General features: G+C 34.9%; 1 protein-coding gene across 2 annotated transcripts in view; it reads right to left on the bottom strand.

The window, feature by feature from the left end:
* The window catches only part of ANO3 (anoctamin 3), a 360,516-nt gene extending 335,152 nt beyond the window's left edge, over positions 1-25,364 (bottom strand). For both annotated transcript variants that reach the window (XM_006195091.3, XM_032488381.1), the window contains exon 1: positions 24,593-25,364. In XM_006195091.3, the coding sequence (XP_006195153.2) occupies positions 24,593-24,746 (154 nt within the window). In that variant the 5' untranslated portion in view covers positions 24,747-25,364. The remainder of the gene's footprint in view (positions 1-24,592) is intronic.
* Between the last annotated feature and the right edge of the window lie 1,795 nt (positions 25,365-27,159).

The following is a 27,159-nucleotide window of genomic DNA, read 5'->3' as shown; positions in this document are numbered from 1 at the left end:
TTGAAATTGAATTTGTTCTCCAGTTGTGATAAAGCAATACCAAAGATCTTCGTACAAAGTAAGATGCATCTAGTATTACATGTCATTAAAGTACTGTTATCACTATTAATATTATCGCTACTTCTACTATACCTCATTAGTTTTTTACTTATTATGCATTCATATATAAACAGTTTTTTTACAGTTTATCCAGCATTTTCATATTAGCTCATTTATGATCATAACAGCTTTGTGGGATCAAAGCTATTCCCATTATAAAATGAAAGCTATAGTGGCTCCAACAGTTACTTATCTTGTTTGGAGTTAAAAAGTTACCAAGTGACAGAGCCAGTACTGGAACCTAGCTCCTCCAACTCCAATTTCAGCACCTCTTCTGCTATAACATGGATTGCTCCTTCCTCTAATCCTCTTACAAGATGCTGATCTCTGAGGAAAATTCCAAGTGGGGATGAAGAACAAGCGGGAGTCACACCAAGCACACCCATCCCCACCACCTCCTCCCAAGTTCTTTCCTCCACAATGGCAACAACAGCCCACGCTGCCCTCAATGATCAGAAGAAATAAGGAAATTAGAGAAGGAAATCTTCTGAAGAAAAGGGTTAGAATATCAACTAAAAGTGTCACATATTCTTCAGATGCTATAAAACAAAACAAATTTAATCAGAAGACTGAAAATATAAGACAAAAGCAAAACCACCTCAGTGTCCTTCTTATCTGGCTACTGTGTCTCAAGATGGCTGTTTCATTCGGATCCAAGCCTAGGGCATGTTAACTGCTTTGATTAAAAAAATACTTTTGTGTGCAAAACTCAATAAACATTTGAGTAAAACAAAAATATTAATTAAAATAGTCTTTAAAAAGGTACTTTGGATACTTTGGGATTTTTCCCCCTTCAATGAAGGCTAACATTTTCATAATATATGGACATATTTTTAGTTTTGACATTTATTTTATACTTGATAAATCATTCAATCCCCTGCAGTCAAATGATCTGCAGAGTTGTGGCTCTCTGTGGGGAGCCTCCATTTCCAATGCTTACCAAATAAAGTGTAAAAAGCTTGGTATTATATGTCTTTAATCATACACACCATTAGAAGGGATTTTGACATCATTAGCTCAGAGGGATTTCACTGTTGACTTATAATGGAGCATACTAATAAAAATAAAATGCTCAGAGGTCCCTTTTACTACTTCTACATTTTACTGACCTTGCTGTAACCTAGTTTAGGCATTAAGACCAAATGAACCATCTTTTCATCCCACCCTGCTCTGCCACCTATGAAGTATGTGGTCATGGGCAACCTATATCACATCTCTGTGCCTCAGTGGTTTCATCTCCATGATTATAGTAACTTCTTCACTGACACATTATGAGGATCAAATAAATTAAATTATAAAAAAGTATTCAGAACAATGCCTGGCCCTGAGTAAGTATATAATGAATTTATTATTATTATCATCAACATTAGTATGAAAGATGAAGAAACTAGAGGAACAGAGAAGTCAAAGGCATTGTTCATGCAAGATGGTTGGCAGAGAGACATATGCGAATTTAAACCCACATCTTAATACTAAATGAACCAATTAGGCTGTAGGCACAAAAGAGAGGTATTTTCTTCTGAAGACTTTCTTTTAAACATCTAAATGTTATAGAAAAAAATACCTTAGACTATTAACTGTGCATTAAAAAAATCTGATTTATTACAAGGCATTTATACTTTAAAAATAAGCTTTAATTTTTTTAAACCCTTAGTCCTTTTAAGATGATTTCTCTGGGTACTACATTCCCCATTAATTTGACTTTATTTTAGTAATCAACCATAATTAACTGAAATAGTTAACTATTCAGGTAGCAAAGCAAAAATACTGTGTCACAGTAGAGTGCTTCTTTCCTGTATGTTCATTCATCTGCTCAATACTCAACTGAATGTTTCAATGCACATAACCCCCCAGCAAGTCAAAACCTCAGTACAACTATTCCCTAAATGAGAATAAATAACTCACTAACCTTGAGCTAGATAGATTTGATTAAGAATACTCTGATTAATTTGTCCTTGTACACATTTTTCTCCTCAGTCTTTGAAACAGCTTTATATCAAGAACACGAAATCATTTTCATTTGTCAAATAATAATTATGCTGATGTCCCCTATATACCACCTTATCTTTTCCTTGGGGAAGTTGGTTTATGTTAAGACATACACTAAGCTAAATTAGTTTGATGGTATTTTTATAAAAGTAGTGAAAATGGAGACAAAGATAGAGTTTATTCAGAACCACAGACCAAATTTATTAGCAGAGATCATATTTCTGACTTTTTAAAGAAGAATTCTATGTAGTACTTCCAATAACATGCATTTGGAGAGAGATGGATTGAATCATATATTATGTTTGGAAATCAGAGAGCGGAGACATTTTGACTGCAAGCTGGATGGTTCATGCATATGCAAGCTTCAAGTAATATAAACTGGAAGAAGAATTAAAAGTATTATGTCCACATAAGCCTGTCTTTAAAAAATTCCAAATTACTAATTAAACCAAATTTCCAAACAGATAATCAAATTATGTTTGATAATATCTTCACCTCGGTCAGAAATAGTTTGTTTCTATGATATGTTCAAAGAAAATTAACCTATAAAGTTGAATTGTAACTGGGCAACTACAACATCCTGTTATTGACCATCAAGATTTCTTGTTATCTCTGCCCTTTTCTATATGCATGTACCTCCATATTTCTTAAAAGGTTTTTGGATTTTCCTTTAACATGTGAAGGAATAAAAACTACTCAAAGAGGACACATATGAAACTTAAGTTTTCGCTTGGGTCCTAGACATTGGCTTTTTTTTTTTTTTTAAAGTATAGATTGGTAGCTTTGATCCAACTGCTATTATATTATTATATGTGGAATATGACCAAACAATTTAATGTTGCAGGAATGACTGGGACATATGCTTAAAGACTGATATATTCAAAACAACCTGGTAGTCAAGCCACCTAAACTCCTCAGATTTTCAGAGGAATCTTCTGGAACATTGCACCTTTCCTTGAGCAAATATTCACTGTTCAGATAATGACCTTTCAGTCACAAATCAGTGTCTATTCTGCCATCAGCCTTCTGAGCAGGCATTTCAGAGCAGGGTCGTGTTTGGGCTTTAAAGCTAGACACACCAGATTTACAGCTGAGTTCTGCCACTTGGAGAGATAATGAGTTCCACATCAATTTCCACATCTGTAAAATGAGGATAATAGTACCTGACTCTTAGAGCCAATGTAAGTATTAAATGAGCTGTAGAATGTCTAATAGGATGCAAAACGAGATTTTTTTTTCCTATTTTGTCGGTTTAGAATAAGGTACCAAAGCTGAAAACAATAGGTAAAAATTACTCCTATGTTTCAAAGAAAAATGCTAGGCACATTTATAGATTAAGGGCTGCTTCCCTTAGCCCATCTTTCAGCTCCATTCCAAATATAAGATAACACAGGAGATAACAGTAGATACCAAGGAAGAATGAAGCCTGCTGTACAGAGAAAAAATGTTAGCCTGCTGTATATGCTGTATACCTCCCCCAGAGGCTTCATCTTTAGCTTTAACCAAATGGTGGCAGAGTCAAGAAAACTAGTTCAGAGAGTGTAAATGCCTTGAAGGGAAAGACCGACTTCTCACCCACACACATGATCTATTGCAATGACAGGTTCTTAGCGTTTCAAGAGACTAGAGTGATAAGTGATAAATGTCTTCTCAGAAAAAACTGAGCTGTGTTCCTGCAGAGTTCCCCTGGCACAGAAATCAATGTCTTCCTTTCTTCTCCTTCTCCTTCTTCCTCTTCCTCTTCCTCCCCTTCCCCCTCTTCTTCCTTCCTCTTCTTCCTCCCCCTTCTCTTCTTCCTCCCCCTCCTCTTCTTCCTCTTCTTCCTCCCCCTCCCCCTCTTCCTCTTCTTCCTCTCCTCCTCCTCCTTCTTCTTCTTTTGTTTTCCCTTTTCCAGAATCCTGGCAGATTCTGAAGGACATAGGTGCTGGAGTTGTCCCAGATGACAAAGCAAAGAGAGAAAACTGAAGTGTAGCTACTTAGCTGCTTGCCCTTCTGGCATGTGTTAGGTGTAATATTATTGTGTTCTAGGTAAATACTTAGGAAGGGTACTGAGCCCCAGGCACCTCGAAAGGGACCTGCCTGAGAAGAATGCCTGCCAAGGTGAGAAACTTTTTGAAGAAAAGGTCTGTGTGACATGCAAGTTCTGTGTGTGGGAACTGAAGAGGCATTATAAAATGTGAACAGGAGACTGCAACCAGCTTCCCAGAGAGTGTGGAGTAGAAACTTCAGAAGAGGTATATATGCATGTTGGGATCAGAGGGAGTTGCCAAAAATTCCTCAAAAACTGTTCCACAAGAGAAAAAGAGGGAATCGGGGGAGCAGGGGAACACTACACTCAAAGCACTCAAAGGTCACATTACAACAGTACTAGTCAGGTAATATCTATATGTTTCATCCTCCCACCATCTACCAGCACTGTAAGAGCCTACAAGTCATAGAAACTGGGGGAGGAGCAGAAAAGTGAGCTGAAGAAGCAGTGAATACAAGGCCATGCCCTCCCCCTCCCCCACTGCTGCTGTTCTGCTGTTCTCAGTCCACAGAAGACGTCTTAGTACATCTGGGCTGCTATAACAAAAATATCATAAACTGGATGGTTTATAAACAACACATTTCTCACAGTTGGGAAGCTGAGAAGTCCAAGATCATGTCAGCAGATTTGTGTCTGGTGAGGACCTACATCCTAAACGGCCAGCTTTTCACTATGCCCTCATTTGGAGGAAGAGAACAGGGAGCTCTCTGGGACCTCCTTTATAGGGACACAAATTCCATTCATGGAAGCTCCACCTTCATGATCTAATCACTTCCTAAGGTTCCACCTCCTAATATCATCACGTTGGGGGTTAAGATTTCAATATGAATTTGGGGGGAAACAAACATTGGATCTATAGTAGAAGGTAAGGTGAGTGAAACTGAATTGCACAAAAAGTTGAAGTTTTTAAATCATGTTATTTTCTGGACTTTTTAATATCCAAAAACTTGATTCTTATAAACCTGAATGTGATTGACAAAAGCAGCAGAATTGGCCTGTGTTATTGTTTAAGAGCAGAGAAGGGAAATCTGATAGAATAATGTGTAGAAATATTAACACAGTAACCACAAAAATGACATATACATTCTTAGAGGATATTCTAGTCTAAAATTTCCTTAATATGCCTTTGCAAAAAGAATGTGATGTGATGAGTGTGAGCATGCATCTGAGTGTGTGTGAGGGACGTGTGTGTCTCCTTCTTTGTTCTACAATGCTACACCCTAAAAAGGCTGGGTTAGTTAGAATTAATTCACATTCCAGAATCAGTTACAACCAGTTCTTCACTATTATTATCAGCAGTCAACATAAATTGTTTATCAGTGAAAACAATGGATGTTAGATATGATTTTTCATTAGTGAAAAGAGTGATGCTTAAAATGTAGTTTATGCAGAAACAGTATAGAGGCATTCTTGCCTGTACATAATAGAGTGCACAAATCTAGGAATCCATATCCCAGATTTCTTAAGAATGGTTCCCTAGACTTAAATCTAAACAGTCCTGTTAGACAACTCTTAATTCAGAAGGTGCTTTAGTGCCTGACTCCAGTTAGGTGAATCCTGTTCTTAGAATACTGCTGTGTTACTTCAGATAAATCTTTCACTCAAGACACTATCAGAGAACCTAAAAGGACTGGCTTTAGGACTTTATGAAGCTTACAGAACTAGAATGACTCTTACACTAGTCTGTTCATGAGTGTGCGTGGCAATAAGTGTTGATTCCATAATAAACTGGTAACAAGGAGTAGATATTATCTGTACCCACCACTAATAATTTAGAGGCTATTTTAATTATTGGTAAACCTAAGAGTTTTGTGTAGTCATATTAAAATGTTTTTACTAACATAAGTAGTCTTCATTTGGAGACCAAAGAAAACATCTTTTCTTCTTTTGGAATTATCAATTGCACAGCTTGGATTATGTTACAGTCTCTTTTTTAACACCCTTGGTGGCATGTCTTCACTGAAAGAATAAAGGCTAAATTGCTTGTTTTAACATTCAAACCCCACCACAATCTCTGTCTCATACAACCCACAGTCCAGCTACATTACTGTCCTTTTAACAACTATCTGTTGAACTGCTGCCAAGGGAACACATGTTTTGCCAAGTAAATCAGAAATGGTCTCTGCCCTGAAGAGCAAAGTGTGATAAAGGGAGTAGCCTAAGGGACTCATAAGAAAACTATTCTACCAAATATATGAAAAATGTTCTAGGAATTCAGAGGAATGGTTGAATATCTCTGGGGGTTTTAGAGATGGCTTTAAATGCTGATTTTCATTTCTCAACTACAGGTTGCTTTCTCATGCTTTTCTGTGATTGGCCATGATGTTCCCTTTCCTTGGACTCCTTTCCACTCTCACACTTTATGGAAAAATTCTACTCATAAGAAGTCTGTTCAAATGTCTCCTCCTCTGTGTACTTTCTCTGCAGCTTCCATCCCAACTTTCTCATCAGAACTTATCACTCCCACCACGTGTTTCCATAACAGTACCTCATGAATTTACTGTAGAACTAATTACGTTGCATTTTAATAGGTTTTGTCTGTCTTCCCACTAAACCATTTCATTGATCAAGGTCCACCATGTAAGATTCTGAAGTAGTGCTTTTTAAATAACAAATTAATGAATAGAAATCTGGAAATAAATATAACTTAGAAGATTACTTGAGCTCAGTTAGAAATTCTGGATAAGATACTTCTAAGAAATTTTTGTCACTGACTCTCCCAGACCCAACCAGCTACCTAAGTAGGTTAAAGATTAATAGTAAGGAAGCAAAAATCTTGAACCCAGTTTCCAGGGGATTGGTTTGCTTCATTCTGTTCCAACATCAGCTGCATCTCAAACTCTGGGAAAACTGACCTTTCCATAAATGAATGTAAAGGTAGCAACAGACTATAAGCATAAATGAGAGTGTTCTACCTAAAATCATTAGTACAAGTCCAATGGAGTTTTACTGGTGGTCAAACTTTCATTTGATGAACTGTATGTTTAAGACCTGGAAGGCCTGAGGGACAGTAAATATATAAAAAAATAACCTCATGCATTGATTCTCTAGGTGAGAAACCAAGACTCAGAGATATTCAATGTTTTATTTACATAGATTAAATATACAAGTCATTACCCTTTCATGGAACTTACAGTTTTGATGAATAGAACATTGCTACTCCACAATCATAACATTCATGAACTTGATATTCATGACCACACTGAAAATCCACAATATGATTCACTTATGATTTGCTGATTTACAAAGTTGAATAGTATATAACTTACTTGGCTTTTATCAAAGCCAGCATCAGCCCATAATTTATATTCCTTTTCTCTTCTTTTCTCCATTCCTCATTTAGGTAAATAATAACCCTTGAAAGTCACATATGCAAGTATTTCTTTAGAAAAATTGTTTCTGGCATAGGGTAGAATGAAAGTCAGATTGAAAACACTGTTAGAAGTTAATTACAGAAGTTCTATAGAAGTTAGAAGGAAATATAAAACATGTTAGATATAATAAATCCTTGGTTCTCAGCCTGGACATAATAGTTTTAGATACTTTCAAAAGTGAGTTCTCAAATTCAGCATTGATCTATCACTTGAGCATAATCTACAATATGGTATGTATGGGAACAAGAAAAGTATTTTTAAATGGTTTCAATGAGTTCTCTAGTTAATGTAACATTTTTACAACAAAGATGATAAAATGTTAGTGAAAACTGAAAAAAAAATGCAAGTGTGGGCATATGGTATTATATATGTGGTTTTTGGTGACACTGTGATTCAGAGAGAATTTATCTGCTTTAGTAAATATTTCTGTGGTTTTGGTTTGGGAAATCTTTGAAGTGTATACTGAATAAAATTTTCAACAAAAAAATTACTATTTTTGTGGATTGGTGTCAGTCAAAAAAGGTTCAGAGATGACTATGTTTTGAATCATGCACTAATTCAGCAATTTTTTTTTCAAGTTTTTGTTGCATACAATTGGGGAAATAGTCCTTACTGATTTAAAACAAAACACCATGATCCTGTGGCCAACCCTGCCCTCTAGGAATCATCATACTTACTAGCACTGTGCAATTCCTCCTTTTTGTGACTCTTAAAATATATCACATATGTAATCATTTGTTTATCTTCCCCAGCTTCCCTAGTTCTTCCTTTGGCTAAAACACATCATATATTTAATGAGTAACCTGTCAGCTCAACAGTTCACCTGGAGCACAAACCTTATTTGTCTTGATCAGAACTAAATCCTCAAAACTGAACACAATGTGGCACAGAATAGTTGCTAAATAAACACTGTACAGTTAATTACAGTGATTTACAATATGAAAGATACAGATAAGTAAACACATCATTGTGTTAAATGATAAAGATTATAATAGATTCACCAACTACTAAACTATGTGAAAGGAAAAAATAAAAGCTTCACAGAGAAAGAGATACTTGAGGGAAATTTTGAAGAAAAGAGCATTCCAGGTGAAGAGGCAGAGAGGGAAAATATTTCCTATAGCACCAAACTACAAATAGCTACATAAATCCTCATGTAAACTAGTTTAAGAAAACATAACAAACTTAATTTAAATGAGCTCTGGGTTCAGACTAGCTTCCGACAGAATTTGATTCATATTCAAACATTTCAGTAACATCCATCTCTTGGCTCTGCTTTCTCTGGGTTTTTTCTATTGTTAGTCTCCACAGATAGTTCCTGGCAACTCCAGGCTCTCACCTCATGATTGCTTCAACTCTTTGTTCCAGCTCATATCCTTCCCTAAACCCAGAAATTAGGCCCAGAATTACTAACTAAAGTCCTCAAGTCTACTCTGACTGAACAAACTTAATAAGATACTCTATGGTCATGAATCAGTCAGACAAACTCCCAGAGAGCATGTCTTTATTTACCAATATCCTGACTAGAATGTGGCAAAGGAAGGTTTCTTAAAAGAAACTTGGCTAACAGTTTCCATAAAGAAGGGAACATGTGCACTGCTGGAACACAACTGCCAAGACAGGCCTTATGTTTTTAGTCCTAAAACCATCCAATGGGAAAAAAAAAAGTTTCCTCACATAAGGAAGATAAAATCTATTAATTTTTGCCCCCATGGTAACCTAAAAATACAGAAACACAGGAAATCATTCATTTCAATAACTTCTATAGCCACAGCTTCTCAGAGTGTAAAAGAATCTTTGTCCCAGTTCCTAACCAGATGGTTAAATAGGACATCTCTCAGTGGTTATGTGAGTATAATTTTATGCCTAGGTCCCATGCCTGCATGAAACAAAAAACAGGAACATAAAGTACCCACATGAATTCCACCCTGAAATAGAACTGAGTCAGGCTAGGCAAATCTGAGACCCCTGGAGGAGTTTCTGTAAACAGCCTAAGATTAGCCACTTCCTCCTCCTCCTACAAATTAAATAAAATTTTCTCTTTAGTGGGAGGAAGAGAACATTTCAATGTTGCCTTGGGGACACATTAAACTTCTATATGAGGCTTAATTTTCATCTATTTTAGCTGCAAAAGGATAGAGAGTCAGGAACCTAGAGAGAAGAGGTTAAGGCCAGAGTTTGTTAGACTTTCATGAGTTAAGAATGATTGGCTCTGGGCCCAGCCTAATGTTACCAGGTCTTGACTAGAAAAAAAAGAAAAGCTAAAATGGGTCTCCCACAAACAGCAAGGTGTCTATCAACCGTACTGCTTAATACTACTAAGTTAGCATCTGAGGCTGACTATTCTAACCATACTTAATTTACCTTCCCATGACACAGATCTACTCTAGCCAAGCAAATCATGTCTTGTCACTATCCTACCCCAAACTGGAAATTTATCACTGCATCTACCTTTGAGAACTCTTCCTATTGCAAGTGATAGAAGAGCCAAATCAAATGAGTGATAACCAAATAAAGAATTAATTGGCCCAACAATTTAAATACTTAGAAGCAAGGCTAACTTCAGATACAGCTTAAATCGGAGGCATAACCTGGATCTCCAAAGAATAGGAAATGGATTCCTTTTCCCCAAGAAAAAAACAGATTATTTGTACTGGAAGAAACAGGTATGCTTGCAGAGCTGGCAAAAAGCAAACTAACAAACAAAGGCATACACAGACACACAAGTGAATGTTTTTTTAAGCCATGTTCTGTGGTCAATCTACGCCACTCTATTCCTCAGCAATACTCTCTTTTCTTTTTAAAAGTCTGTCCCACTTTAAATTTCTTTCCTTTACTATCTTCCTTGGGCCATACTGATCTACTCTTCTAAAAGTCCAGAACATGTATTCTGGATCATTGATTATTTTCCTTTGGCATACGCTGTAATGGGTAGTTACCCTCACTTTTCCCCTGAGTGATTAGCCCAACTTAAAAGCACCTGTGTATGCTGTGAGAGTTAAATTCTAAATTACACTGCACAGAAGATAGAAAGCCCTTCCCCGAAAAATGACATAATGTAGAGTGTTAGCTTTCCAGGAGAGTTTAGCAAAATTTAATTAACTCATCATGTGACTGGAGTACAAATATTAAAGTTCTAATTTGATTTTCCAAAACAATCCCAAATGACTTACTGTTCTCTAACACCTGCCACTTACATTGGGAGAAGGAAGAACACTGCTCTCACCTCTTGCCTCACTGGACCTGGAGGTGGAAGGAGGTGCTTATTTCCAATCATTTTGATGGCTCCCATATTCTGTGAGGGTCTTCAAGCAATACTGAGGTTGGAGTCATACGTGAGGCACAGATATTCCAATGGGTGGGATTGAGTGAGATGGAAGGTAGAGAATACAGAACAGAATGTGGTATCTGTAGAGGATGAGTAGTCTCATGCGGATGAGAATTAAAACAGTGGCCAGGTCCAGACCTGGGAGGATATACATTAGAAAGAAACAGTAGAGGAAGACTAACACAAATAAAGATACATTACAACATAGAGGCATAGACTATAAGAGACTCATCTCTAGATTAACATTCAGGAAACTGGACTAAAATTAAACTGACAGAAACACATTCACACAGCAACTATATTGCAAAATCCTCCATGCAGGCTCTCCTTTTGTTGTTGGTTGCCCTCTCCTTCTCTGTAACCATCAATCACTGAAGATCCTAATACCTACCCATGTTCAGGGTGAGACCAGGACAAGGGCCTGTGACTAAAAGGATGACTCCAACTACTTCTGGATACTCATGGCTAAGAGTGAAGCAAGGGATGCCAGTGATATCTGGGACAACAGGAAGAATAGGGTTGATACCAGCCTAGGCAATACATACACAGAGATACACACATTAATGCATATGTGTCAAAGTCCATTCTATATATGGTGCATTGTCTATTGTATATATGTAAATACTGGTACACTGCATAGTGTATATATGTATGCTTGGCACATGTATATGTGGTTACTCAGTAAGTATCAATGTAATGAATGTCTTCTCTAACACTCACTAAGAGCAGACACCATGCTTTAGCCTCCTTTTAATTAATTCCTATCCTTGCACAATATCTTACATTTTAGTAGGTCACACATTATATTGTTGACCCATAAATAAGCAATTCATAGACTTGAACTTCCACTGATTCCCCTCATCATTTCTCTGTGATGAAATAAGTGGTCACTTTCCATTCAAATTTAAAAGTGTTTGAGCATGTATTTTATGGAGCTGATAGAACTCTACTTTTTAAAAACTCATTTAAAAAAAATCCTTATAATAAGAACATCAGGTACACTGTTGAGAATAGTTTCATTTGACTTCTAAAACAAAACCAGATAAAAAAAAATGAACATGCTCTCTGTGATTGTTCTATGGTATTTTAACTGAAATTATGAAATATGTAGGTAGAAGTCAGGCAACTTCCAAAACCCACTTTGGGCTCTGATACAGAACTGTCCATTTCTTTAAATAATTTTGCTTTGAGAGTTATCCCCATTGTGGCCTTGAAAATGGTGCCTGAATTCTGAAATTTGACTGGCTGGAGCCAAACACTCAGTGGATAGGAAGAAAAATGAAACCCTGAATGGTGCTTATATACTGCGGAATCAGATAAGAACTATGAAGAAAACGTCTGTAGGACAGACAGAGAGGAAAGACAAATTCTTCAACGTTCATGGAAAATAAACCGATAATAAGATCAAGATTCTTATATTACCAAAGATACTTAGACCAATAGTCCCAGATCATTGTCTTTTTGGAATTAATCATAGACCACTCTCAAGGGAGTTTGGTCTAAAAGTCATGTAGCTGCGAAAATTAATCAGGAAACTCATAGTGATACATGTATTTGTAGAACACTTTTTGGTTTTAAGATTGATTATCACCAGTTCTCATAGCAACTCATATGAATGGTATAGCAATTTGGGAGTTGAGAGGCCACAGGGAATAAATAAGTAGGCAGGACATGGGGAACAGGAAATGAGGAGACATCTCATATCTCTTAAACATGTATTGTAAGCCCCTTCTCTGCACAAGGCATTCTTTCACACATTTTCTCAATCCCATAGTCAACTCTGCAAAGGAGGCATCCCACTGAGAACAGGCAGAAAATTGTTAAGTAACTTGCACTAATTCTAAAATCTACTGTATGTCTGAATTATAGTCAGAGCTGTCCTATAACAAAGCCCATGTCTTGTCCCTTATTCACTATGACCCCTGGGAGTTAGAAGATACTAAAGAGCCTGACAATGTAGTATACAGAAAAATTATAGACTGTCCTCTATATCTAATTATTTATGTGATCTCAGAAAAGCTGCCCATGCTCTCTTGGTCCCATTCTCATACTTTCATACAGGAGAAGGTTATAAGTATAATTTAGTCAACGTAATCCAGATAATGCATGATTGTCACAAATATCTGCTTCCTTGTTTAATGTGCTATTCAACATTTAGAGACGACATCTCATTTCTAAAAGGTAGATTACCTCTTTTTTTTAAATTTATTGAGAAAAAGCTGATTAACAATATTATTATGTAAGTTCCTGGTGTACAACATAGTGATTCACAGTCTTTACAGATTATATTCCATTTATAGTTATTATAAAACACTGGCTATATTCCCTGTGCTGTATGATATATTCTTATAGCTTATTTATTTTATACATAGTAGTTTGTACCTCTTAATCCACTACCCCTATCTTACCCCTTCCTCTCCCCTCTCCACACTAGTAACCATTAGTTTGTTCTCTATATCTGTGAGTCTGTTTCTTTTTTGTTACAGTCACTAGTTTGTTTTATGTTTTAGATACCACATATAAGGATAAAATACAGTATTTGTCTTTCCCTGTCTAACTTATTTCACTTAGTGAAACACCTTCCAGGTCCATCTATGTTGTTGCAAAAGCTAGACTATCTCCTAATGATGAACACAGGGAGGACTTTCCTTTGCCTACTTTCATCTAGAGTGGGAACAAAATAGACAAGGTTAATTCTTAGCACAGAAAAAAAGTTCAAGCTGCCCTTCCCCCAACTCTCATTTTAAGTAAAGTACAATTCCCAACTGCTTCCAAAAATCCATGGTATCTTGAGAAGAGAACACTGTTTCATGTCAATGCAATGATGTAAATGCTAAAACTAACATAGCCTCACTGGATTCAAGACAAATAGCTGACCTCAAAAAAGCACTTAGCACCCACTGTCATCGTGGGGCATCAACACCCAAGAAACCCGCAGAAACAGGGTTCTCATGCAGCCAATACCTTTTTTTGTTTGTTTTCTTTCCAGTGCCTCACAAACTTTCTTCTTGTTAGAGAAAACTGAATGCCTACAAACATCTCTAGGCTAACAGGATTTTTCTTTGAAGTCTAACATTTTATTATAAAAATGAATAGGTATTTATTCCACTTCCTACCAAATCTTCCTTTTTTAAAATATTAACATTTAATAAGATCGCTTATCAAGTAAGATAAATGCTCCTGAAGTTTGTGATTTTTTATTCTCTGCACAGTCATGTATCCCTGTGGACAACGGTACCTGAATTGAGAAAGTCAGTTTGCACTACACAGATTCTGTAATTTGCCTCATGTGGATTATAATCCCCATAACATGATCAGTCATTGTATTCTGGAACACCATTATAGTATGCAATATACCCTATATAATGTATTTAGAATAAAAGTATTTCCTAGATACTTGCTAGTTACAGGTATTGGACTAAACACTTTTTAAAAATAATATTTCATTTAATACCTTTAACTACTCAAGGAGGTAGAGGTTTTTTTTACATTCTTATTACATACGAAGAAATAGAAACAGATTCACTGAATTTTTTGAAGTCATACAGCTAATAAGCACCAAAGCCACCTTTGAACTCTAGCTTGATTCTAGACACCCTATTGCTGTCTATGAAATAGTAACAATTTTAATTTACATAACGTTACTGGGTTATCCAATAAATTCCATTTCTAGGTAGACAACTCCTACTTCTATACCAACCAGTCAGTGTTTAGCTAAAAATATTTAGCTCAGAAAATTACAAAAATAAACTTTTGAATTTATTCATGAAAACAGAAAATGAGAATACTGAATCCAAGATTATCATTGTAGTTTATATATTCTACCAATAAACTGAAGCACGAACCTTCTGCATAGATTTTCAGAGAACATGAACAAGTATATTTAGTTTTTGAGAATCAAATTATAGACCAGGAAAAAGAAAATGACAAGCAAGATGAAAGCTGAAATATGAGAATATGAATGTAAGATACAAATATGGGAAACGTAGGTAGGTCATTGGTCATCTAAAACTAGGCAATCTCCATACTGTTTTCCGTAACGGCTACACCTAACTACATTCTCACCAACACTGTTCAGGAGGGTTCCCTTTTTTCCACAGCCTCTCCAGCATTTATCATTTGTGGACTGTTGAATGATGGCCATTCTGACTGTTGTGAGGTGATACCTCATTATAGTTTTGATTTGCATTTCTCTGATAATTAGCGAGACTGGGCAATTTTTCATGTGCCCATTGGCCATTTGTATGTCTTCACTGGAGAATTGCTTGTTTAGGTCTTATGCCCATTTTTGGATTGGGTTGTTTATTTTTTCCTTATTAAGTTGTATAAGCTGTTTATAAATTCTGGAAATTAAGCCCCTGTCAGTATCTCATTTTTTGCAAATTATTTTTTCCCATTCCACAGGCTGTCTTTTTGTTTTGCTTATGGTTTCCTTTGCTGTGCAAAAGGTTATGTTTAATTAGGTCCCATTTGTTTATTTTTGCTTTTATTTCTATTGCCTAAGTAGAGTTCCCTAGGAGAACATTGCTGAGATTTATGTCAGATAATGTCTTGCCTATATTTTCTTCTAAGAGCTTTACAGTGTCTTGTCATAACATATGATCCAGCAATCCTACTCCTGAGCATATACCCAGAAGGAACCTTAATTCAAAAAGACACATACACCCCAATGTTCATAACAGCACTATTTGCAATAGCCAAGACATGGAAACAACTTAAATGTCCATCAACAGATGATTGGATAAAGAAGTTATGGTATATTTATACAATGGAATACTACTCAGCCATAAAAAATAATAAAATAATGCCATTTGCAGCAAGTTGGATGGACTGTGAGATTGTCATTCTAAGTAAAGTAATCCAGAAAGAGAAAGAAAAATACCATATGATATCATTTATATGTGGAATCTTAAAAAAAAAAAAGAGGCAAACAAACTTATTTACAAAAGAGAAATAGATTAACAGATATGGCAAACAAACTTACGTTTATCAGGGGGTAGGGGGTGGGAGGGGATAAATTGGGAGTTTGAGATTTGCAGATACTAACTAATATATATAAAACAGATAAACAACAAGTTCACACTATATAGCACAGGGAACTATATTCAATATCTTATAGTAACTTAGGGTGAAAAAGAATATAAAAATAAATGTATGTATGTTCATGTATGATTGTAGCATTATGCTGTACACCAGGAATTGACACAACATTGTAAACTGACTAAATTTCAATAAAAATATATATATACAACAAAAAAAATTTTAAGAAAAATAAAAATAGGCAAAATACCACTATCAATAATGGGATCCACTATGGCTAGCTCAAGGGACAAATAATGGTTTCTCCAATGGTTTTAATTATATTAAAAATATCCCCACGTCAGAAGCACAGTGAGAACTGAAAAGACCCAAGAGTGCTGGGTGAAACCATAGCCAGAGGAAGCTGGTAGATCAGAAGCCAAGGATGAATTTCCCAGTGGGTAAATTTATATTAAGCAGTAAGCAATCTGAATTTACGACTTGCAGAACATCCTATATCCTCCCCCAAAATATTATTTTTTTAACCAAATGCCTATGGAAAAGTTAAATCAGAGAATCTTTGAAAGAGGTTTAGAGAATGAACTGTTTAAGTCCCTTGTTTTTCAAATGAGGGAACAATTTCAGAGTGGCTTTCTCCTAAGGGTCTGCCCACTGCTTACTCCCAGGCAATGAGTCCTGGGTGGAGTTCATCCCACCCCAGTGCTAGGGGTTCAGCAGTGCTTTAAGCAGAAACCAATCAGGGCCTAGAGCTGGACTGGAGTAGTAGCACTGCATCCTCTTCTTGTTTACTCAGTGACTTTTGTGTAGCTCTGAGGTTAGAGCAGGGAGCAGGGGTAAAAGCTTGGTAGTTAAGCCGAAGCAGCAGGCCTTTGGAGTTGGCAGCAGCTATGTCTCTCTTTTCATGCCAAAACATCAGCGTGTTCTATGATCTCTCTCTTTTCTTTTTTTTTTTTTTTTTCCTGGAGACTTAGCCTAGGGCTTGTTTATCATGCTGATGCAATGACTCTTTGGGCTATAAAATGTCTTCCTAACAAATCTCTTTATGTTTAAACAGAAATACCCTGATTCATAAAACTTCTTTAGTCATTGTACAATCATCTTCCTTTTGCTTTCCATACATTTGCTGTGGTAGTTTTTATACGTGCCTTTCTTCTCTCTCCTATAGTTACCTTTTTGAGGTCCACTGACTTTTCTAATACCTACAGCTATTGTTATTTATCTTCTCTTTCCTTTCCAACCTTTAAAAAGCAGACTGAACACCCATTTGTTAGGTGCCTTTGCTTTTCCTAAATTATCTTCTTTCTTGAATAGTGTAAAATTAATTCTCTTTATGAGAAATTAAACATAACAGAGCTCATAAAAGTGATAGCTGTAATTTTAGTTGGAAACAATAAATGGCCATTTATGTGTGTGGACTATTTCTAAATATGGAAGAGTTTTGTTGGAAATAGGGTTAGGGGTTTGCAGGGCTGGGGAGAACAATGGCTGTAAAAGTAGTGCTCAATATTCTGAGTAATTGTTTTCTGAGTACCTACTACTTCCATGTGGGTCTCTATGGTATGGCCCCAGCCTGATGATGAGGCTGGAATAAAGAAGGTGATGGAAATGCTGTGAAAAACAAGTGGAGACCTGAGAATTCTCAGATGTCAAGCAGCCTCTGTTTAGTCAAGGATTCTGGCACAATTTACCTCCTTCTATGCCCATTTTTCTGTAAGTTTTTCTTATTTTTCTTAAGTATAGAAAAATGTAAAACTCCTATAATATATATATTTTTTCTCATCGTAAAAGGAACACATGATCCATCAAGAAAATTTGTAAAAACACAGCAAAAAACAAGATGTAAATTTTATTGGGATCCTATCTCTCAGGACTAACAGATTTTACCATTTCAGTACATGTTTCCCTTGTATTGTTATTGGACAAATCTCATATAATTATAAACACCTACAAAAAATTGTATAAAAAATCTGCATACTGCATTATTTAATGCTATGCCCTGAGTACTTTCCAGTGCCAATAACATTTTCTCTACTATCAGTCTTTTAAGACTCTAACATATTCCTTCTTGGGGAATATCTTAGAGTTTAATTATTTAATGACTTCCACATTGTTGGACACTTATTTCCCATTATTTCTACTAAAAGCAACACTGCAACGAGCATTTTCATTCCATTATCTGTGTATATCCCTGATTTTATTTGAGACAAACTCCTAGAAGCTGAATTTCTGAATCAAGGCTATACATGATTTGAAATTCACTTGAAGAATAAGTCAAATTTCTTTCCAGAAGAGTTTACTTGTTGACCTCTTTCCTCCTGCTTATGTAATTAAAAATAGTGATTTTCAATTTTGTTTCTACCTTTACACATGGACATACACTCATATGCAAGGTTCGATGAATTCATAGTGCATACCTCTTACCTCACTACTTTATCTCCCCACTTCAAAAAATGAAGCACTGAAATTAAAGTGATATTGATTAAGTACAAGGGAACCTTGAATCTACTGTACTTTTAAAGAGAATAATACTTGCAAGCTGCAGTAAAGCCCATATTCTATAATTGTTCGTAAGTTATTGATAGCATGCCTAATTCCATACTTCAGATGAGAACACACCCACTACTTCAGAGAGAGCTCCCTGTCAACTGCTTCCCAGAAAGAGCCTTATGAATAAAGATTGTGGCTATATTTCATCATGCCAACCTACGAATATTATCATAAGCATTTCACCACAAGTTGTAATTTTTTAGGGGAAGTGTTACAATGTGTTGGGTAAGCCAAGGTACTGAGACTTATTCCAAAAAAAAGAGAATGCAATTTTTTCATCTGGTATCAGAAAGACATGATAGCAGAAAGCGTTTGAGGAGAGATATCTATATATCTGTATCTATCTTTATCTCTATACATTTTAGTGAATTCCACCAAGTATTATGCAGAAATGCAATGGCCACTTATCACTACTCCCATAAGCACTCCCTTGTATGCTATCAGAACGGCCACTTTTTAAGTCATTATTTTGAATTATAATAGATGTACTCAATTCCTACTAAGCATTTAAAGAAATGATAGTTGTTGGGGTTATTTCATTTTACAACATCACATTAGCATTAACTTTTCATTTTACCAGGGCAGCCAAAGTATGCATATTATATGAACCTAGATTGCCTTTCGTGAGATAGAATGAGCTGAATTCCCCTAGGTAGAGCCATTAAGAGATCAGAGTTATATTAAAAAAAATTCCACAGAGGAAGTGAAGATTTCTATCAATTGGTCCATCTTTGTAAAGTCATATTAGGAACAAGTAATGCAGCTCTTTCTGTTCATAGCGCTCTCTGCTGGTCCCTCTTTGGGGAACAGAAGTACAACATGTTAACAGTTACTTTTCCATAAGCCAAGTAGTCTTTTCTAGATTATCAAGTTACTTGTAAATGTCTTTTTATACAAAGATATCAGCTCAACCTTTCTGAATTGAAAATAGCAAATTAATTTGTAAATTAGTGATCTATAAATCTATAATTGAAATATCATGGGTGATTAAAGTAATATTTAACTTCTCCATGCTTCGTAACAGTATTGGGAGAGAAAATGAAAGTCAAATGTCAAGTGTTTGGTATTGTAATTAACATATTAAATGTTGCTGTTATTGTTAGTCTTCATTATAGTCATAGCAGCAATACTGGTACTTATACTGGCAGTAGTGTAGTGTAGCGGCAGTAACATTTGAAACTGGAGAAAGACTGAATCTAAACCCTTGGCTTATCACTTACTAAAATTTCACTGTAAAATATCACTGTTAGATACACAGTCTAGTTTTTAAAATGGGAGTAACAAAATGATATGATCTACAGAGTGGCTGTAAAAATCAAATGCAAATGAGCTCTGTAAATTATGAAGTTATTTACATATGTTGCACTCACTATTATTGTTACAACTTATATGTAAACAGATGCTTTGTCTTTATCTATCTTTATTATTATTGACTTTACCAAGCTTAATGATGTGCATTGTAAATGTTCTACAACTAACTGTTTTTATTAAACTTTTTCACAATTTTCAGTGACCTTCAAGATTAACTAATTGAGATAATCATCCTGGAAGGATGTTAAAACCTTGCCAAAGGTGACATAGCTTGTTGGTGATTGAGTGGAACCTTATCTTGACTTTTTATTAGCGTTTTCCCATTACTTCATTAGTTATATAATTTATTCTTTAGCATCAAATCTACAGAGCAGATCTTTCAGGATGTTAGGAAATGTTCTATGTAAAAGGGTTCCTGGACCTAATAAACATTTGCAATTCTAGATTAAATAAAATTAACAAACCTCTTTAAACTTGAGTCACATACATTCTTGAATATGTTAGACTGTATTGTGAAACTCTAAAAAGAAGTTAAATTATCTATTATGGCCAAAATCTTTTTGATCACTGAAAAATTTTTTTAAGATTATACTGTTGGCTAAGTGAACTATGGAATCACATACTGATTGAAATGTTACTTTATCTCACTGGAAGTTATCTAACTACCTGTGGGATATACCTGTTTTGAAATGAATGATAGCTGAAGGGCCAAATGATCTTCAATCCTTTGGAATTAGCACTGTATACATACCACCATTGTGAACTATTTATATCAGTACTTATGCAAATTATGTCTATATTGCTTGAACATGTAATCCATTGGTCCAATCTGATGTTTATTGGTATTGGTTTGTTTTCATATAATTGGGATAACTGACATAACATTTTTAACAAAATAAGATTTTATGTTAAGAGGTTCTTTCCTAATTGTATTGAAGTACTTAAATTCTAAAGGAATGCCATGTGTATATCATGTAACAAAAGGGTAATTTGGAACTAGAAAAATAATTCATGAAAAAAAGAAATAATAGGTAGGAGTTCCTGAGGAGCTGGCAAGAAAGCAAGCATTCCTGAAGCATCAAGGATACAGAAAAGAGATGTAAAAACTGATCAGTAAGTCAGTCTGACTAAGAATTAGATTTTCATAGAGGCAGATACTGTAGACAAGGGGAGAGGACACCTTCTAAAATTTCATCCAGGTTTGCTTCTGACAGGAGTAGCTGTATCTTCTTTCTGCTATATGACAGCAAACCATAACATGCAAATGATCAGCTTCCTAATTTGCAGGCCTCTAAGCTTCAAGTAGAGCCAATCACCAAAACGTCATGGAAATCAGACATAATTAGGTTCAAAGATGTTTTCATGAATAATAGATGGCATAATATATTACTACAGGAAATTAAAGATTGGTAGAATCTATAAATGTCTGTGAATCAGTGGTAACCACCGTTTGTATTTATGTACACATAGTTTTCTTCTTATTGTTTGTGTTGGTCATAAGAAAGAGTGTCACACATGTGTCAAACATGTACCACTGATCTCACATCAGGAAATTAGCCATTGCTTCACTACAAATTTCTTAAGGTATAGGAAGTATTTGATTTTTTTTTTTAGATTTACTATTTTTTTTTAATTGAAGTATAGTCAGTCCACAATGTTGTGTCAATTTCTGGTGTACAGCATAATGTTTCAGTCATACATGAATATACATATATTTGTTTTCATATTCTTTTTCACTCTAAGCTACTATAAGATATTGAATGTAGTTCCCTGTCCTATACAGTATAAATTTGTTTATCTATTTTATATATACCAATTAGTATCAGCAAATTTCTAACTCCCAACTTACCCCTTCCCACCCACTTCCCCTCTGTAACCATAAGTTTGTTGTCTAAGTCTGTTTCTGTTTTATATATAAGTTCATTTGTCTTTTTTTTTTTTTAGATTCCACATATGAGGGATATCATATGGTATTTTTCTTTTTCTTTCTGGCTTACTTCACTTTGAATGACATTCTCCATGGCCATCCATGTTGCTGCAAATGGCATTATTCAGGAAGTATTTGTTGATTGGCTTGTACTGTGATATGGAAATAATAATGTTACCTAACTCTTCATAGGGCTGAACATGAAAAATTAAGTATGTAAATATGTATATATATTTACATAAGTATGTTTTATATAAAATTATGTTTTATACTTAAGTATACATGTATGTTTTATGTATAAACATTATACATATAAAACATATAAAACAATTAGAGCACTCCCTAATACACAGGAAATGATACACACATGCTTGTCATTACTAACACAATAGGGATGATGACCATGATGACAATGATGACGTGATATGAAGAAATGCTCATAGCTTAACAAGTCATTTAGAGCACATTCCAGAGTCCAGACAGGACATTTATATTCTCGTTATTAATTACTGATTAAATTATTTTCTGGAAATATGACAAAGCATTTTTTCCCCCATGTGACTATTTTTAAATTTAATTTCCCAGTAGTGTTGAGAAGAAAAAAAGAACACTAAACTTAAGAGACAGAAAATAGATTAAGAACTCTTCAACTTCCTTCTGTCTCCACACCCCCAAAACACAAACACACACACACACTTACTATAGGTATTTGATATTGATCCAATTACATTACTTCTTTGAAATTTGGATTCTTCTTCTACTGAATAGAGTGTAAGATAAATGAATTCTACCTCACAGATGTGAGAACTACTGAAATTCTGTAGGAATGTGTTATCTTCAAGGTATTAAATAAGTGAAAGGTATAAATATTGCTTTTGTTGACAATGGAACATATTTCTTTTTAGACAGAGGCTCAACTTTCTATGGACTAACATTCATCTCTTAATTTTATTTTCCCATGCTAGGAGCATATGCACACACATGTTGAAAATATACTGCCACACCATTGAGATTAAAGGGACACAGGCTCTTTCTCTACTTCTATCACTTTATTTTCATTTTTGTATAGACACCCAGTCATTAACTTTCAATCATGAATACTCAATATATTTTGGATGAAATACAACTTGACTCTATTGGAAATAGGGCAAAAAGATCTAGCATATAAAACAGATTCTAGAATGCTCAGTGCTCCATAAAAGTTTCAAATGAAAAACAAATTCCACATTGGCACTATCCTGTGCAATGGTATCATCAGGTAACAAATTGTGTATTAACTTTCCACATAATATTTTGGCTATTAAAATACATGAATAATTTGACTTAAGCAAATACTTCCTATGACAGAAAATTCATTAAGAGATAAATTGTATTAATTGATCAATCATTTAATCATAATTATGACATGGGTATTATGCACAGGCACAAACAACTGTAAAATGGTTTAGAATATGTTGAATTTGAGGCACTGCCAGGATATCAATGAGGAAATGTCTTCTAGGATCTGGGAAGAGTTTACACCTAAGCTAGAGATGTGTAGGTCAACTGCATGAAGACAACAGCTGAACTCTTGGGATAGATGTGTTATGACAGAGCTGACTAGAAGACAACATACATTGAAAAGGAAATGGGTATTTAAACCATGATTAAACTGGCAAACACTTTGTTTATAAATCTTTTTCTCCTATATAAGTTTCCTGTATAAAGTTATGTTCACTTGTAAGGAACTGAATTTTTCACTTCATTAAGACTGTAGGTTCAATACCTAGTACTCTCAATTAAAAACAAAACAAAACAATAGCGTGGAGATCTCTTTTCTTGCAGGTGAAAGAAAATTTACAAAAGGTCGTTATATCTCCTGATTGTAGAACTTCCTATAATATAAAACAAGTTATATAATACAAAAGAATCTATGAAAAACAAATCAGTGATTAGTTGGGAGTCACATAAAACTCCTCTTTAAACATCTCAAAATAAATAAATGCGCCAATTTCTTTGGGAATAATCCTCTGGTTGCAAGGTGAAATTTATTATTTCTACAAATATTTTTCACTGGACCAAGATTAATGTCCAGTAACATCCAGGGCTATGAAGGCTTTGCTTAACTTTTATATCTACATTACACTGCCTTTTATACGAAGACAGATAAACAACTAAAACCTAATGGAACCTTCCTTTAGAACAATATTTAAATATTATTTATTTATTTATTATATAAAAATATTCAACAAAGAACAAATAATTCATTATCAGTATGTCATAGCTGTTCATTAAACATCAAAGCCTCAGAATTTTTTGATGAATGCAGACTATTAGTGTATAGCATTATTTCCTCAAGAGTGCAGAGCAAGAATGAAAACTGCAATTCTGGATAAGTAACACACATAGATATCAAAAATAAATTCTTCACATTGAATTCTGTCAACACAATCAGTTCATATAGAAGCTAAATCAAGTCATAAAATAACATAACCAAAAGGAGTATTATCTTGTGCTCTACGAGAAGGTAAAACACATATTATTCTTCATATAATTATGTAAAAGAAAAGAGAAACAAAAGAGAGGAATGAAAGATGGGAGAACTGGTTTTTTGCTTTGCAGTTTATGAATAAAACCCCTGATTTCATCAGTCATCCCAAACAAAACTAAGCTTCAGTAGGCTTAAGCATTCAGAAAAACAAAATCTTCCTCACTATTAACATTTTTTTTTAGTTCACTGAATTTGTTTTCTGACATTTCATTCTATTGGTAAAACCCTCTGTTCTTTTTTATAAAAATCTATTTATATATTTCAGGAAAAAAATAACTCAGGAAGCTAAGTTTGGCATCAGCTATACCATTACAAACTAAAGACATCAACCTTTATTTTTCACCTATCTGATATTAAGAAAGTACCAATGTAAATAAATTAAGATACTCAAAAAATATCAATCTAAAGTTTAGCTTACCAGCAGGGACAGAACTTGAGTGCTGAAGTCCTGGTTGACTAGAATCACCAGAGAGTTCATTCAAACAGTTTATAGTAAAGTCTGGGCTGGAAGCATGCTCATATCTGAAACCTTCAGGAGAAAGATAATCCAGTTCAAACTTCACAGCTGACATTACAAAATTCTTAAAGAGCTACATAAATCAAAGTTCATATTACTGAAGTCTTAAAAATCATAGGACGGGAAAAATCACTTCTTTATAATCAGTAATAACCCCAGGCTGTCCAGTATTATTTTCACTTGGAAATCCAAAAGAGACAAAACACGCAGAGCTGACTCTTAAGAAGTTTTCTGTATTCACTCCTTTCCTAAGCAATTGATGTTAATAGGATGGATGGATTTTAGAGCTGTTTTTCCTGAAGATATCTTGCTTCCTTTAAATGATAGCAGAACTAATCCCTTCTCAGAGAGGCTGCAGTGAGAAGTAAAATGGGCTAAGTGAAAACATAAGCAAGGCTGCGGAGAGATGCTTTTAGTAACTTGGTGTTAGAAGTTCTCCTTCACATATCTGTATACAGAAGATCAGCTGGGTGGGGCTAAGGACTGTCAGAGAATGAAACTTTATTCCACTGGGCAGCTCATCTGAAGAATGTCTTAATTTGGGAGGAAGTTAATCCTAAATTTTATTTCCTGGGTCAGCGTTGTGAGACTGTAATCCTGATGCTTACTGAAAGATGCATATGATTGTGGAGATTAAAAGGTGAATTAAACTAAAAAGCTCTGCACAGCAAAAAGAAACAACTAACACAATGAAAAAATACACCTATGGAATGGGAAAAAAATATTTGCAAACTATGTAACTGAAAGAGATTAATATTCAAAATATACAAAGAACTCATACATTTGATAGCATTTTTTTTTAAATGAGCAAACAACTTGGGTGTCCACCAAAGCAGAAACACAGATGGTGAACAAGTACATGAAAAGGTGCTCAACATCACTAATCATTAGGGAAATGCAAATAAAAATCACAGTGAAATATCACTTCACACCTGGCATAATCACTAGCATCAAAAAAACAAGAAATAGCACATGCTGTGAGGGTAGGGAGAAAAAGGAACACTTGTACACTGTTGGGGGAATGTAAATTAGTACAGCCACTATGGAAAATACTATGGAGTTTCCTCAAAAAATTAAAAGTAAAACTACGACATGATCCAGTAATACCAGTTCTGGGTATATATAAAAATTAAATGCAATTACTACTTCGAAGAGGTAACTGCACTCCCACATTCACTGAAGCATTGTTCACAATAGCCAAGATATGAAAGCTATGTAAGTGTCCACCGATGGATGAATGAATAAAAAAAAATATGGTATATACACAATGAAATATTATTTAACCATAAAAAAGGAAATTCTGGCCTTTTGACAACATAGAAGAGATCTGAGGGCATTATGCTAAGTGAAATGTCAGACAGAGGAAGACAAATACTGTATCACCTCACTGTTATGTATACTCTAGAAAAGCTGAACTCATGGAGACAGAGAGTACAAATTGGTGGTTGCCAGGGGCTAGGAGGTGGGAGAAATGGGATATGTTGGTCAAGGGGTACAAACTTCCAGTTTTAAGATGAATAAGTTCCAGGGATCTAATGTACAGCATGGTAATTTTTATTAACAATATTGTATTGCTATTACTTCAAAGCTGATAAGAGAGTAGATCTTAAATGCTTTCACACAACACACACACACACACACACACACATAACACACAAAGATAACTGGAGGTGAAGGATGTGTTAATAAACCTTACTGTGGTAATCATTTTGCTATATATATAATCATCCCATTGTATATCCTAGAACTTACACAATGCTATTATACCTCATAAAAGCTGGGGGTAAAAGTAGAATTTTTTAAAAATAGCTGATTTTTCTAATCAATTAATGTGTTTTTTAGCAGTGATTTCCTTGTTATCCAGGGCTTCCACTGAATTGACTTTTAAGTGTTCTTTTTATTTATTTTCAACAACTTTTTCTTTACTCTGCTTCCTTTTCCAAGCAGCTTATTTTATTATATGCATATAATATGCTCTCAAATCTCATTGAAATTAGGAAGTAAAATTAGTATCTTCTGTTTTTTGTGCTTACTATGATATGGTAAAGCTCATCTGATTTGATTGCTCAATTGGATTCTTTAAATTGTTGTTTCTCTTCAATCTTTCTTTTCTTTCTTTCTTTCCTCCTTTCCTCCTTTATTCCTTTCCTTTTCCTTCCTTCCTTCCTTCCTTCCTTCCTTCCTTCCTTCCTTCCTTCCTTCCTTCCTTCCTCTCTCTCTCTTTCTTTCTTTTCCTGGGAGGCAGAAATGACTCTTGGGTTGACAGAGAATGACCTTCATTTTACTCAACACATGATCTGTGCCAGTTGCCACTCCTCAGTCATCTGTAAATAAGATTTTGTTAAAATAGCCAAGTTCCTGAAGAATTATTTTGAACATAGAGTAAAACTGTAAAAAGTTGGAAATTATAACAGAGAAGATAGAAAATACAATATGTATAAAACAAAAACTCAAATAAAAAGAATAGA

This window comes from Camelus ferus, chromosome 10, assembly GCF_009834535.1.
Source record: "Camelus ferus isolate YT-003-E chromosome 10, BCGSAC_Cfer_1.0, whole genome shotgun sequence".
Lineage (NCBI taxonomy): Eukaryota > Metazoa > Chordata > Mammalia > Artiodactyla > Camelidae > Camelus > Camelus ferus.
Note: the sequence above shows the minus strand (reverse complement) of the source record. Positions and strands in the feature narration are given on the sequence as shown.